The sequence below is a fragment of the Falco naumanni genome, chromosome 14 (assembly GCF_017639655.2).
Source record: "Falco naumanni isolate bFalNau1 chromosome 14, bFalNau1.pat, whole genome shotgun sequence".
NCBI classification, from domain to species: domain Eukaryota; kingdom Metazoa; phylum Chordata; class Aves; order Falconiformes; family Falconidae; genus Falco; species Falco naumanni.
In genome coordinates this window covers 9,484,446-9,500,281 of record NC_054067.1, presented here as the reverse complement: position 1 = coordinate 9,500,281, position 15,836 = coordinate 9,484,446, and the positions used below count along the sequence as shown (strand labels likewise).

The 15,836-nt window shown below is 42.6% G+C and overlaps 1 protein-coding gene across 5 annotated transcripts; it reads right to left on the bottom strand.

The window, feature by feature from the left end:
• Positions 1–491: 491 nt before the first annotated feature.
• Positions 492–15,442, bottom strand: IDS (iduronate 2-sulfatase). Of its 5 annotated transcripts, none has more exons than XM_040614576.1 (10): positions 15,296–15,442; positions 14,659–14,795; positions 13,419–13,596; positions 12,411–12,499; positions 10,970–11,170; positions 10,186–10,356; positions 9,395–9,521; positions 7,709–7,882; positions 6,683–7,013; positions 492–669 (listed from the first exon to the last, which is right to left on the bottom strand). In XM_040614576.1, exons 1-10 carry the CDS (start codon positions 15,402–15,404, stop codon positions 510–512), a joined length of 1,677 nt encoding a protein of 558 aa, XP_040470510.1. In that variant the 5' UTR covers positions 15,405–15,442; the 3' UTR covers positions 492–509. The 5 variants fall into 5 exon arrangements, with proteins under 5 accessions (XP_040470510.1, XP_040470512.1, XP_040470509.1 ...); XM_040614578.1 differs by lacking the exon at positions 492–669 and adding an exon at positions 2,794–6,362 and having other exon boundaries at positions 15,296–15,441; XM_040614575.1 differs by lacking the exon at positions 492–669 and having other exon boundaries at positions 6,392–7,013; positions 15,296–15,440.
• Between the last annotated feature and the right edge of the window lie 394 nt (positions 15,443–15,836).

Genomic DNA, 15,836 nt, shown 5'->3' with positions numbered 1-15,836 from the left:
TTCAACAAAGAAAAGCTAAAGCTGGTGACAAGAAAATGATTATACTATCAAGTTCAATAAGCCAATCTATTTGTTTAAAACATCCCTGACCTTGATTTTGTTTAGTAAAACAAGGTATCCAAGTTTTCCAGCAGAGCAGATAAAGGAAAAAGATGAGTATCCCCACAGCTGCATGTAATGAGGGCTCCCTAAAGTAATGGATCACATCCTTCTTGCTGTGAAATATTCAAGAGGGCTCAAGTAAAGAGAATCATTTCCTTCAGCACAAGATCAAACTCACTTTGAAAACAGGAACACGTGGGAAGTTATTAGGCTAGGCTGTAGGTTCAATCAAGGATAGATATTATACACTTCATACCTGCCAAGATTTGTCTTCTAGGAATTATATCCTAATTCTATTACCAGGGGGGGGAAAAATATCAGAAAAGGCTCCTTTTTTTAAAGCTGCAATAGCAGACACTGAGATCAAAACAAACTTTTTCCAGACGTGATTAATACTTAACCTTTTATTAGGCAATTTGTTGGGAGAAAAAGCCCTTCTTTAAATTCACTGCAGCTCTCTGGCCAGGGGAAGCATTTCTTTGGCTCCGCAGGGGCTGGGTAGCCTGGCTTTCCAGGAAGGAGTAGCGGGAGCACGAATGTCCTTCTAACAGCAGCCTTGGGGTGAGCCTGCAAGGCAATACAACAGTGCTTGACGGTGGCGGGGTAAGAAGGGAAATGGAAGAAAAAGCTGCTGTTCCATTTTTCAGAGAATTACTACAAGCCTTTTCCAGTTGCGCACTTGTCCTTTATGTTAGCGTCTCCTTGACTACTTTGTGTCATCTGTAGACCACATTGGGAAAACTTTGGAAAAGCCAAAACAGCTGTGGGTTAAAAGCACCAGGTAAGAAATCAATGTCATTTTAGATCCGTGTCTGCTCACAATTCTTGCCTGAACTTAAGTAAAAATTTCAGCTCACTAGACTGGAGTCTCCCTTACCTGCAAAAGGCAAATCTTAATCTTCCCCAGCTGCCCCCTCTCTCCTTTTGTCTTGAGCCCTGGGGCACAGACACCACTCTCTTCCCACAGCACTGCCAACAAAAACGACATAAACCCAACTCCAGCCTTCAACGCTGTGCTAACATGAATAATTATTTGTGGAGCTAGATTAGAATTGTCATTTTTAATACCATGAAAAGATGCATGAATTAGGATTTTTTCCATCACTTTCTTTTGCCAATATTTTGAAGTTTTCTTGCAAGATAAAAATGACAAAAATATTCTGCTTTAAAAACTTGAATTAACACTTGTGAAATGAGCAATTTCCTTTTGACAAAGGTGAACACTTTCATTCTGAGGTCAAAATTTTTTGGTTTGACTTTATTATTTTCACAAAGTAATTGCATTCTCATTCATTATAATACCCTTTTATATTGTGTCAAAATTACACAATATAATAGAAATTGAAATAAAATTGAAGCAAAGGTCCCTGATCTTATCAAAGCAAAACTTTTCAATAAAACTGTCACCAAAGCAATATCTCAACATAAGACAGTTTGATTTAATCAAACAAACATTTTCCTGACAAAAAAATGATGGCAGTCAGATGATATTCAGCCAGCTCTTAAAACCTCTAGAAAAGATGCATAAGCAAGACTTTGTTCATACCTCTTGCAGCCCAACACAGCCCTGAAGCATGACCACACTCTGCTGTCATTTGTATCTAACTTTACCAAGCAGCTGCAGAGGGCTGTCTGAGAGGAATCCAGTCCAGATATCCGCTAAACATTTAGTGCAGGCTGGCCATGGAGCACGTTCAAACAGTTCGGAATATGTAACCTACAGGTAACTGCTCTTCAGTTACACAGAAAGGCGTAAACTGGGAATTTTCAGCACAGGTGTATTACATCCTGGAAATTAAAGGCTTTGATTCTACTATGGCGCCGGGACCAAACAGAAAGAGCAAGGGTTTTGAATACATGGATAATGCCAAATTGAGTACACTCAGGACAAAAACCACAACACAGTTCAGAGGTAGATTTTCAAAAATGTTTCAGAGAGAAATTCAAAGAACTTTTGCAGTCAACCACAATGTGTACAAAGCTTACAGATTTTATACCTAAAACACAGAAATAAATTAGAGCAGAAACAGGAAGATGTGAGTACCCCTAGATGTCTGCAGTGCCTAAAACCAGATATAAAATATTTCCCTTTCCAGTCTTTCTCTCTAGATTTCTGTTCTTTATCTTCTTGCTGGATCCTAATCTTTCAGCTCATGACTTTATATCCGATTTCACTGTTCATTACATATTACTGTTCCTTTCCTCTCTGCTGCTTCAATCTATTATCCCAGCTCCACGTCCGAGTGCACCTACAGAAATATCACAAACTTCGCCATTTCCTCTTGCTTACTCAAAGCTCCATTATAGTTGGGCCCTTCACACACTGTGTGATAAAAATGTTGTTCTACTATTCAGCATTGAGCCAAGTGTTAAACAGAGGGCAAAAGGCTCTTTCTGCTGCTTCATATGGTGGATCTTGACATTGGTAGGCTATCTTCTTTCATAAGCAGAACGCCCACAGACTTTAAAAGGTCTGTATGTGTAGGCAGAGTCATCAAGATCCACCCGTGCAGATCTGAAGATAATTTTCATTAGCTAGGAAGTCAAATACAGAGGCATACAAAGTTTTGACACCGAGTCATCTTAACTTGGCTGGCAGTTTCTGATGCAAAGAGCAAGAAGGTCTATAGCCTACAAAATTGCAAAGTGCTGGAAAACCTAGTTACCAAGAGGGTAATTTAATTCTTTATGTAGCATTTCACATTTGAATGCTAAGTATCCACTGGGCGGGGGGAAGGGGAAAAAAAACACCACCAAAATCATTCCACCTTCAAAGAAGGATCTCAGCTGCAACCACCACACACTTCCCAAATATAGTCAGTGATTCTCTCTATCCTAAAGGTCTGAAACATAAGCTGAGCACAGTGCCCTGCAAAACCTGCGTGTTGACCACGGCATTATGGCCATTTTGCCAATGGTGATATTGCTGCCTATCAGAGCAAGCACACACTAGCACAGGGAATCCCATCCTTCATGCTGTGGAACACTCGTTCCAGCAGGGGACTCCACTTGACCAATACAACACAGCAGCAAGTCACTAATACATAATCAACATGCAGCAGTGATTAATTAGGTAACATCTGACCAACAGCCGGGACGCTCAGCTGCCTTTGCCTCTCACCACACAAAAACATTTGCAACTCACACAGCCAGCTATTAATTCAAAATGTACCCCATTTCCCCCAGCAAGCACAGAGCACAGGCCAAAGGGGGGATTCCAATCTGTTGCACAGCACAGTATGGAGCTACAGCATTTCCATATACTCCAGCGTGCACAGCATGCCTGAAATTAGACCCAAATCTTTCCTTTGCAAACAGCATGCCGTAAACAGTCAAGTGCTACAAAGTACACCCAAATACACAGCAGTCTCAATTTTTTAAAAGATTCCCATTGTTTCTGCTTTGTACATAGCATATTTTTTAACTTGCTTTAAAAACTTTGATTTTGGGCTGTTGTACATCTACACACTAGAAACACTGTCATGAGTTATGATTGACTGATGTACAGCTGTTTAGGGACCACAAATTTAATTCCATTGCTTAATCACTCCTGTACATTAGCTTATTAACAAAGGCCTGTTTATTGAGTCTGCTTTGTGCCAAGTGCTTACAACGGCTACTCTGGGGTCCCCAGTGTAACCTCTCCATACATGTACCACAGGTAACAATTCCTGCTGATGCAGCATCATGCTGTTCTTCCAGCTGTTCAGGTGCCATCCTGAGAAATAGGGTCAGCACTGGCATCTCATTTATTTCCTGATGCTTGGCTTGCATCCTCTTCCCTCTAGAGAGAGCGCTGTTCACAAGAGCACTTTACTTTTATTGCTCCTGTTAAGCTCTTTTGCTCTTCGGTGGAGGTTGCTCAGCCTAGCAAAGCCCACAGCTCAGGCTCTCCAGAAGAAGCAGCATTTTGGCTGGTTTGAAAAAAAATGGGCCTTCTCCCTTTGCCTCTGCTGGTTTTGCACTTTGCTCAGCCAATTCCCTAACAAAACTCACTCACATAGCACTTGCAAGAGCAAAGCTTTTTTTACTGCTATGACTCACTCGTCCTCAAAACCATTAAGCCTCAGCGCAGCAGTAGCAGAAGGAAACGGCTCAGTAAGTGGACAGCAGTCCTGCTCAGCGACTTGTGCAATTATTCAAGAATGTCCTTGCCTTGAGCACGTGGATACCAGTCTTGATTCACTAGTTGTCAGAGACAATTCTGTTTCATGTCTCCCCCAAAAGATTACTGGATTTTGATTAAGAAAGGTCAAGGACAGCTTTTCTCTTCCAATATAAAGAGAATGACTTGAGAGAAAAAATACTCATCACCTAGCACGAGGACTTTTATCTCCACTTGAAAAATTAAATCGCCTGAAGTGATGGGAGGCTTAGGGCGGGCTATGTACAGGAATTTTTTCGTGTAAATAAATCCCTAAATAATTTACCTACGTGCCATAATTTTAAGTCCCCCTGAAAAAAGTCCGTTTTACAGTTGTTTTAGCAGAGGACAACACGCAAAGCTCAGGTAGCCAAGTCTAAGATAATAGCCATTTGCCTGATCAATTTTAGATGTACATTGTGTTACTGACCTAGCATACCAGAGATTTAGATTAATCCTTAACACTTGAATACATTCCCCAAAATAACTTTCCCCAATAGCTGATTTTCCTTTAAAGGAAAGCATGTCAGAGATACAATTAGCTCCAGCTGCAGACTTCCAATCTCTGCCTGGCACCAGCCTCAATAAAACACACCTTCAACCAGTGTGAAATTGGTGTAGCTACGTTGAATCTGCTACATGCAACTGCAGTATTTCACACTAGCTGAGGATCTAAGTATACATGCATAAGTGTGGTAAAAATATGTTTTCATCAGGAATAATAACGCTGCAGAACACACAGCATCTTGGGCTGACTAAAACAAATGACAAGTTCCTAAGAAATATATTCTTCTAATTGAGTTTAAGGCACTAAATAACCACTGTCTTCTAACAGAGACTCAGATTCATGGCGGGTATCTCTACATTAATTAGGAATAAGACTGTCACATGGATTTTAATGAAATAAAGTTATGTCTCTGGTTTCTCTAGGATATTAAAGTCAATTCATCTGAGGTAGACAAGTAACAGCTGGATTTTTCTTTTTGTAGGAACTGAAGTAGTTCATTGAGGAAGGTAGCAAGAGTTAGCACTGTCTGAGCAAGCTCTTAGAAAGTACAAATTCTGAGAGCCTCAATTACCAAGATGGAATTGCAGAAATCCAGAGGGCTAATAGAACACAAAAAATAAAAAAAACAACCCAAAAAATACCCTACTGCCATCACACTAAAGTGTACCTCATGAGTGTGAGCTTAAGGTACAGATAGCACTTAAACAAAATACTCAGCAAAAACATTTCTCTCTGATCCAAGCTCCCCGACGTGTTTACTTTAATGTATTTGGCCACATGGGAACTACTTAGCAGCATAGCTTGGGATAACTAATGGTCCACACCCTGTGGTGCTAAACACCACACTAAAAACAAGATGGGAGGCTTTCAGCTATCCTAGTCCAAAACTATGACTGCCAAGCCCCACTTAGCGCATCTAAGTGCAAACATCCAAGTTTCTGTCTCTGGATGTGCACTGAGCAGTTCAGCAACTACAGCAACCAGCAAGCTACAACAGCTAAAGGTTTCCATCTCTTTTCACCTGTGTGGTCTCACTGGGCCAATCCTCATGAAAAACCACAGAAGAGCATACTGGTGTTACCTTAACCCTTCGGTCTTATTTAGTGTTTCAGTGATGAAAGCAGTTTTTTCATACACATTAATTAAAACTGCAGATCCCCTCCTGAATAGTAAGAAGCATGAATCTCCAAATCAAAGCTTTTTATTTAAAATAATTAAATTTTGAATGAAACACAAGAAATTTCTCTCTTAGCTTTAGTTAGAGGTAAGGCTGATGACAGCAGTCATCTCAGTCCTTCACCACCACCGTCTCCTTGGCCACTCCAGCCCCAAGTCTCCCACGTAAAGTGGACAGGACCCACTTACTGATGACAGACATTCGCTGTACAGCCTTTCAACACAGAGAAGTTTCTTTTTTTCCATCTTTTACACCACTAGTTTCAGCACAGATAATGAATTTTAATGATTTTTAATTCTTTAGCCACTACGGAAGACCAGAAATGTTTCACATATGGGCCTGCATACCCTGTGTGGCCTTTTCAGAAGCGTTGTGAGCTTGTGTTTGAAAATACAGCTGCAGAAGTTCTGACTACTTCAGCGTAATAAGGCCTGTAACAAGACAAAGGCATTAACTAGTGTTTTGATACAAACAGGATTTTAATTTGATCCAAGTGTCCTCTGTACAACAGAGAAGTTTTTTATAAAAAAGCAAGTGTTGCTTCAGTTGCAAGAGCATGCACAAAGAGGTTTCTGAACCCTAGTGCTTCAGGAAGCCAAGAATTTTTTTGAGCAAACCACCATGTGAAGTATTGTTATAGATGTTATAGTCCTGGTTTGGATCAGTCTCCACCATGTACAACTCTCCTGCATGGATATCCTCAAAGTTAGCACTGAAGTTGTTAGGATAAAACTGAACCCATACAGTATACCTGTAGTCCACTGTACGCATGGAGTAGCCCATGATTCTGATGTCTTTCAGCTTTGGCTTGTCAGAGTTCCACTGAGGAGTGTCTGCAGGCCTGGGATACTGGCTGAAAGCAACAGGTTCTTCATTAACACACCTGTAAGCGTCATCATACCCATCCTTCTCTTCCTCCACATTCTGTTCAGAGGCATTAAAATACCGGACAATGCTTGCCCCCTCAGTGCACAGTGCAACATGAAATGAAGTCTCTGGGCACACAGGAGGAACCTGCAGGCCAGCAAGTTCAGCGAGCGTTGAAAACAGAGACACAAGCTCAACCACTTTTTTGCTTTGCCCTACAAGAAACATCAAAATACAAGTTACAGAACATGATGGTTTGACAGACACTGGCAGAACATTTTAGGAACTTTTTAGATAACTTTAGTTTTTGTTCTGTTGAAAGTGCTTTGTACTAGATTTGTGAAAATCAAGACAATTAAGGTGTGGCAATTAGCTCTGAAGATGCTAGTCTATGCATTTATGATGTATTTTTAACAAGAAGATTTTTGCTACCATTTTCTTTTCTAAAATGTGCAGCCTTCAAGATAGTAATGCTCATTACTTTGAAAAAATCTCTTCACAATGACAGACTATTGACACTGGGATTTGCTTTAACACAAGAGTGCCTCCATCAAAACAGTTTCCAGCACCACCATTTTAAGTATAGATACTACACAGAGAACGTTTACTAATCACTGTTGGAAAGACAGCCTCCACCACTACAAAAGGTAGTATAAGTATCCTTTTAGACATCTACACCACACAAAAATAAATCACTGTGTTAACGCAGACATCTAGCTGTTTCCACTAAAGCAAACCTAAGCAAAGTGGAAGTTTGTGTCCAAGGATTCCCTTCACCATCTTTTCCCTCATCAGTACAAGAAGCACAGCCAATGACACTGACTCAAGCTGCCTGTAGGCAGAGTATTATTACATCACCTTTCCTTTACGTATTGCCACTGCAAACAAAAAATAAATGCTGGACATTTACCTTGAGGTACCAAGCCTAAAATATGGCTAAAAGGGTCAAGGTAGGGGAAGACCCTCTCTCCTCGACTAATAGAGGAAGTTGTCATTCCTGGTACGTAAAACATCAGTGGCACACGGGTGGCAACATCAAAATTGCTGTATTTTGCCCATTCACCATGTTCTCCCAAGGACCATCCTAGATGACAAAGAATACAATTCAGAGCAGATACTGGGTTAGTAGTAAATTTTTTTCACTGTAAATTGACTCTGGCTGTTAAGGCCACTGGTCTGTTATAAAGGTTATATTAAAAGGCAAATAACAATCTGTATTTAATTACAAAGAGATTTTTCTCTGATGGGACAGCTATTTCAACAGCCACCTAAACCTTGCAACTTGATACTCTTATTAAGGAAATAATTACACCTTTCCTTATTTCCCCTACTCTAGATTAGAATTAGGAAATCAGCATTAAAGCAGTAGCAAAGAGGAACTGGGTTGTGTGTCAGTGCCTGCAAGTCTCCAGATCAATTCCAGAAAGCACTCATTTAAATTCTGGGCAGTTGCCAGCTCTCCATTACTCCTGTTAACACTGTAACTGAACATCCCTTGGAGCTAAGGCTGCTATCTATGCCAGACTGCCATATCAGGATGTTACCCCTGAGGAGGCAATAGAGATGAAAACTCTTTAGCTCTCCTCTTCCTCTTGGAAGAGATGCCAACATGACTTCCTTCCAGGCAGATTTATTGCCAACTTCACTTTGGGGGAAGACAAAGGAGCTCCATGACAGCTACGTTAACACATGGGGTTTTTGGATCACTTTGCTAGCCATGGTGCTGGAAACACCAACTGTTTACAGACAACCACACCAAGGAAAAGCGGATTTCAGTTTACAACAGAAAGTCCAAGTCAAAGTGGCAAGTCAGAAGGAACATCTAGAGTCACTTTATTACCGGAGTATTAATTCTGTTGCTCTGCAACACATAAGGGCTTGTTTATACACACACACTCACAGAAGTCAACCCAAATTAACTCAAAATGTGACTTGAAATGTAGTTAAGCCATATCTTGTTTTAAGTCAGCTAATTCATCCCCCAATTAAAGGGATTGAGGCAGGGGGGAGGGAATATTTAATGAATATTAGAATATTGAAACAAATATTAAATGCTTGAGGTATTTGTCCCATGATTTAAATTCAGTTTTTTACCACTAGGATCCAGGCTGTGCAAGACCTCAATTATGAGCCATATTGCTGTTAGTTTAGATGCTCTGCAAGGAGCAATGACAAGTGCAAGAAAACACACTTCAGCAGTTAACGACAAAGCCTGTCACCCACTATACCAGATGGCTCTCCACAAATTGTAAAGGGGGAGGAGCAGTCGCTGTCCTCTCACAGCACTGCTCCCAGCAGCTGTTGCTCCTTGGGTAGGCAGTGGGAATACAGCAAACGCAGTCCAGTGTCCTGGCAGTCTCATCACTCACTAGCAAACCCTCAACCTAATTAAAGAGAGGTGCCTGCAGGGGGACAGAACCATACAGCCACAGAAGCCTCCGTCAGTCCTTTTAATTAGAGCAGCCAGACCAGCCAGATATACAAGGTATGGCAGCTCTCCTGTACATTATATAAACACACACTTGATTAAAATGCCAGCACTGAGTTGCACAATTAAGTTATTAGCAGAGAGCTGGAGAAAAATTTAAATGCTTACCATGATCAGCAGTGAAAACTACTATTGTGCTACTGGAGAGCCCTACATCATCCAAAGCATTCAAGAGCAGGCCAACTTGCATATCCAGGTAAGAAACTGCTGCATAATAGCTCTGACGAATCTGACGCTACAAGTTAAGAAAACAGGGGAGAGGAGAAAAGTTAGCTTTTCCCCAGACTCACACACAGGAGAACCAGTGAATGGCTGTGTAAGCAAATGAACTAAAGGACTTTACTTGTAAAACTTTATCTTTTTTAAGTGGCTGTAGCCTGATTAACATCCCAGAAAAGGTAAACAGGGAGGGGGAAGTTAGAAAATTCTATCTCCCAGAAGTTTTTTCAAGCAAGATGTTGTAAACCAATCAGCCCTGCTTCTCTCAGCATCCAGCCAGTGCACCTTATTTTGGCATAAGCACTGGAAAGTAAAGGAAAAATCTTGCAAAAGAAGATATACCAAGTGATGGCTTGAAGCAGATAAACAGATTCAGATAATGAAACAAACACAACATTGGTAGCTGCTACAAACATTCCCTTATATACAAACCAGGAGCACATACTACTACCACTAGCTGATGGCTGATCTCTTCCTCCCCACACACGCTAGCCTGACTGCAGTTACAGCGAAGGTTTGCATACAAGGGTAGAGGAGACAGTGTGCAAGGCAGGGAATTCATAGTATTTGCAAACTGTCAGTTGCTGAGTACTGGGGAACATCTAAGAGCAGCTGACTGGTCCCTTGCATTTGAACAAGTTAAGGCAGTTTGACTTCAGTGCACTGTACTGACAGCTTACCTGGAAGTCATCTGGAAGTGGTCCATAGGGGAAACTAACATTTAATGCTTGCACATCATCCCTCTGCCTGATATCCGTCCAGGGGTTGTACGCCACAGAAGGTAGTTTCTCAGGCACCCAGGGATCTGGGGCTAATGTGATATTTTCCAAGGGGTACAACTTGAGAAATTCCTTTACAATACAAACACACATAAAGACTGCCCTCAGCATTAAGGTCTATTGCAAACTTACTGTTGTAAAGCAGCAACCATTTCCCCTTGCGTGACCCTTTAATATTCTTACAGTTTGCAAGGTTTCACTCCCCTTCTCCCAGAGGGTAAAAGCAATGCTATGCTAGTCAGTCCCAAGCAATTCCTGAAAAATACTGAGTTAGTAAGTGCCTAAAAACAGCCTCCTGTATCTCAAAGCAACACAAAAATAAGAGGTTCAACATCACTTCCTCTGAAATGAGTAGGAGTTTTGCCACCAACTCAAATAGGGAATGGAGTACAAGATCTTGTAAGGCCTCATTATGTCATACTCCATCAAGCTGAACACTATCTCCATACAACAGCAGTCACTCTTAAAGAGGTAGAAGCCTGGCTTTTGGCTGAGCAGTCACAACTCATCCTCATTAAGCATTCTAAAATGCACCATAGGCGACTGCTAAAGTTACACCAAATCAAGGCTGGTTTTCAGCTTGCTTTCCAGAAACAATAGCAATAATGCATTTGTGGGAACACCTTTGAAAAGCAAAAGTAACACTTGTCTAAGTTCCTTTCCCTGCAGGCTCCAGTTCCCTCACCTGAGGGTACCTCAGTGGGATATGTGGTTTGTGGTAACCGACAGCCAGGAAGAATTTTTGCTTGTTGGTTTTCATAACATTCAGTAAGCGTATGGCCTCTTCAGTGCTCTGAATATCAGGCAGAGTACCACTGGGCATTTCTGTCACATCTACTGGACACACCAAGTTAGCATAAAGTTTTCCATCTTTTCCCCTACAAGTCTTAAAAAAAAAAAAAAAAGTTAATTATGGAAGTTGTAAAAACAAAGAAGAAATCCTCTGTTCCGTAACTTTCAAACTAATTTGTTTCTCAATCTTTCTACCGACAAACGACAAAAGACTGCAGATTGGATATGAAAAGAAATTTCATAATATATACAAACACTAGAGGTGCCAAGTACATTGATGAGTGAGCAGACAGCTTCAGAAGTTGAAGAATGCAACTTCCATGTCTATGGAAAAGCAGAATCCTCTCTAAAGCTAGGCAGAAGATTAAATGTAGTCAAATGGGAAAACACACAGCTTCTATGATGAATAGTATGTCTGACCTATTGGCAAGAAGGCAGAATTTGGTTATGCCACACACATGCATTTTTACTCCTTTTGATCCCAAGAGCTCATAAAAAGCTGCCTGGAAGCTAATGACTTCATTTCTGAGCCAATGCCAGCAGTGGCTGTTGTATAATCAGTGAAGAAAGATAGGTTAGACTAAACAGTTGCCAGGAAAAGGTGGCCTCAGCAGGGTATTAGGGAGAGTTGCTAAATGAACATAAAGAAAAGTATGTCATGGATACAAATACTGTTGCTGTTAAAACCAGCCTTTTTCAGCAGTAAATGCAAGAACAAGGCATCTCCAAGGCTGTCTGTAGCCTCATGGCTGGAGCTTCTAGCTTTGTAGCATATAGATACCAGCACGTGATGCTATCACAACATTGGCATAAACATAAAACAGATTCTTTTGGGCCACGCTTAAGAGTAACAAACGTTCCAGAAAACTGAATCAGATAATATAGTAACAGATACTCGAGGATTCCTCCCCCTCCACCCCTGAGCTCTTTATTGAATTAAGTTCACCAAGCCTATTGACAATGTTTTCTCACTTACTAAGCAGAGCAAGATTAGCACGGAAGTTGACAACTGCACTTTCCAGATAAAGGAATTAACGATCTAGACACAAATTAAGATTACTCTTTCTTGCAAGCACTTTTATATCTCAGTAACTTAAGTTTCCAAATACTAATTTAGAAATACTTAACACATCAGCAGGATGGGCACATGGATTAGCGTGACACACAACTGGAGACAGGCCTTCTGTTGAAAGACTAAAACAATATCAAAGCAGCTGTTTCCCTGCACAAGGTTGTAGTCTCACAAACCACAGAATATAGCCTGTGCTTGACGCAGGGAACTTGATTACATCCTGACAACTCTGACCTGTTAAGGTCCCACAAATCACCCTTACCTTATCATTTTCATACTTTTCAGCTGAAGGATGAAAGGGTGGAATGGACCAACTGTATGGGTAGTCATCACTGTAATTGGATGAAATCCCTGAAAAGGGGAAATCATTAGAGATGCTCTAATAGTTCACTTAACCAGGAAGAGCTCAAACACAAGTTTATCTTGTTTCCAGTTGTTCGTCCGGTTTGGGGGGTTGGCTTTTTTTTTTTTTTTTTTTGGGGGGGGGGTATTAAATATGCTAAATGAAGAAACATTTCAAATTATTTTTGACCATTAAGAAAAAGAAAATCAAGAAATCAAAGTCAAAAAGTTTCAGACAGACATTTTTTCCTGAAATACACTCTGGACAGGTAAGGGAGACTCAAGCCTCTCGAAGAGCCTAACTTCAGGGAATGACAACAAACAAAAAAAACACCAAAAAAGCATCATTAATCACAGTTTTCATGTACATCCTTAATTAGCTTTACTATCAACCGGAAGTCCATATATCCTCACAAGTTTAGTTCTGGGATAAAGAACTACCAAAAAGAGGGTCAGTTTTGCATTATTGTTCAACTCAGTAGTGTCATTGCTTTTTAACTAGTGAACTAACTTCCTATTTATTTGGTAGTATCAGCCACACGTTCTATATCTCCTATCCAGACAGCCAGCCTATTACGAAACATGACACGTGTATATGCAGAGCTAAGACAATGAGCCTGTTCAGTAATTTCATCTTCGGTGGATACCTCACTTCCAGACATATTTTTAGAATGTTAAGACATTTGTTCCCACAATCCCTAGACAAGATGTGCAAATATTCATTAGATAAGTCATCTAATATATTCATCTCTAATACCTTAAGATTTAAAACCAAGGCTTAAAGACAACCTACAATCTTTGTACAATCTGGCTCATTATTACGATTTCAGTTGTCAACATAGGAAAGAATCGGTTGATACTTATATGTTTGTGAGAATATACACATTAAGCACATGTTATGTTAAGGAGATGACAATTCAAACCATACCAGGATGAAAAACTTTCCCCACAGATAGGGTCACGTAGCCATTTTCCTTGAAATACTGGGGCATTGTGGAATAGTTTCCTGCATGTACTCTCCAGTAGGAGTAGAAATCATACAGTCGGGTAGTATCAGGTCTGCGTCCAGTAAGAAACGACACTCTACTGGGAGCACACACGGCTTGCTGAGGAGAGAGCCAGACAAAAAGACAATCAGTTCAGAACAAAAAACAAAACACATACAAACTGGCTTAGGTGTAGCTGGGCAAAACATCAGAAGGCTCAGGAACCGCAGTGCAAGTGTTTCATATCACTTCAAGCTAGAATGAACAGCATCCTCATGAAGAATACCGATTCCCTATTGCAAACTTTTAGCAAGATATAAATTTACATCTCTATAATTCTTCTTCAAATAACCAATTCATAAGCACTAAAAGCTTTCCTTATGAAGGTAGTAGCACAAAAAGATAAAGGTCAGGTTGTGTTAAAGACAGTGCTTTTGAAATCTAGCAGCTCACACAGAATTAAGCAGAAGCAGCAGACTAATTGTGCTGACAAAAGCCCAAAATCTAGTTCATCTGGACTGCCTTAGGAGTAATGACAAGAATAAACATATAGAAGGTTCAGGTTATGGTGCAAAGGCCTCACCAAATCCATTTCAGATTGGCAAGGGCCAAGAGTTATTGCTTTAAATTCCTAATCCCTGGCCAGAATTAGGCTCAAACTTCTAGTTTCTCAGCAGAGAGAAAGTTGGGAACGTATGCATCCTATGCAAAGTATTCAAGTAAAGAACAATTAGTGAGATTTTGAGTCCTGTATGTGATGCTTGCCACACAGTCTGTCCTTTCATAAAAGTCTATAGGATAGATTACCTCAAAAGAAAGAAAAAAAAAAAAAAAAGTAAAATATGATCTGTTACAGACAGAAGAAAAAAAGAATTCTTATTTAGTAAAACAGCATTTTTAAGTATCTCTTCGCTGCTAACAGTGAAAATGCTTGAGTCACCTTACACTCCTCCAAGGACTACACAAACACCATAATTCAAATGTTCCGTTTTCATAGTTTTCTCACCTTAGTGAAGAAGAAGGTCCATACAGCACAGCTCAGCCCGACCATTTACTTTCTATTAGAAATACTTATGGTTAATAAATACTTGCTTTTCCCAGCGGCCTGCCCAGCACCTCCGGTGACAAAACCAGCAACTACTTTGCATGGAGAAAACCTTCACGTTAAGTGATTTACCTCACCTGTGCATACGCATTGCTGAACACAACGCTTTGAGAAGCGAGTTGATCAATGTTTGGAGATTTCACAAGCTTATCCCCGTAACAGCCCAACGCAGGGCGCAGATCATCCACGACTATCAACAGGACATTCAGGCCATCTGCAAAGAAACAGAATTAGGAACGTATTAACTGCAGCTCCAGTAAGCTGAGGCTACTTTGTGCAGACTTATCAGTTTCTAACCCTTAAGTATACTTAAAAATTCAAAAAATAAAAACAACAAACCAGCAAGAACATCTAACATCTGTGTAAGGGAATGTAAATAGTGGGATTAATTCCTTCACACATGGAGCCCGCGTTCGGCCCGGCCCGGCCCCGGTGCGCTTCCCGTCCCCGCAGCACCCCCCGCCCCGGGACCCCGCTCAGGACGGGGCCGGACACCGGGAGGCGCGTTACGGTCCCACCGGCTGCCGCAGCTTCGCGAGGGGTGTTAAGGCACAGGCATGCCTCCGGCGGCGTTTGATTAAAAATTCATTAAACACGGATTTTTCTCGGAGGCGGCCGGCTGGGCTGCGGCCCGCAGAGGCACGGCCCGCCGCGGCCGCCCGGAGGCACGGCCCGAGCCCCGCCACAGGCGCCCCGCCCGCGGCCCCGCCGCACCTCCGGGCCCCGCCGCCGGCTGCGGGGCGAACGCCGGGGCGCGGCGGGGAAGCCCCAACAAGCAGAGACAGAGCCAAGCGGCCGCACGGCTGCGGGCAGCCGCCGCCATCTCCCGGAGGACCGGCGGGGGCGGGCGGGGCCGGCTTCAGGCTTCCCGGCCCCGCCCCGGCCCTCGGTGCGGCCCCGCCGCCGGGCCCAACCCGCCCCCCGTCCCACCGGCTTCCAGGCCGCCGCCGGCAGGGCGCCGTTCCGCCGCGCGACCACACGGTGGCGCCGTGGCCCCGCGCACCAGCTCCGGCAGCGGCGGGGCGGGGCGCTCGGGCGGGCCGCGGGGGCGGACACGGGCAGAGCGGCACCGGAGGGCAGCCCCGGCGGGCACGAGCAGAGCAGCCCAGCGGGCACCGGAGGGCAGCCCCGCCGGATCAGAGCGCGGTGCTGAAGCCGCAGCCGTTGCAGGGGCAGCGCTGCCGGGGCGGGAGCTCGCTCCGGCCCTTCCCACGCTCGTTCCTTCCCGGAGCCCGCGGGCACCGGCCGCCGCAGC

Bases quoted from the DNA above. Each gene is read 5' to 3' on its own strand.
- IDS (XM_040614575.1), bottom strand. From the start codon at position 15,404: ATGGCGGCGGCTGCCCGCAGCCGTGCGGCCGCTTGGCTCTGTCTCTGC. The intron at 12,500-13,418 runs GTATGGTTTGAA...TCCCCTTTTCAG, and splicing joins GGGGAAAGTTTTTCATCCTG to GGATTTCATCCAATTACAGT. The intron at 7,014-7,708 runs GTAAATGTCCAG...TGTTTCTTGTAG, and splicing joins TTTAGGCTTGGTACCTCAAG to GGCAAAGCAAAAAAGTGGTT.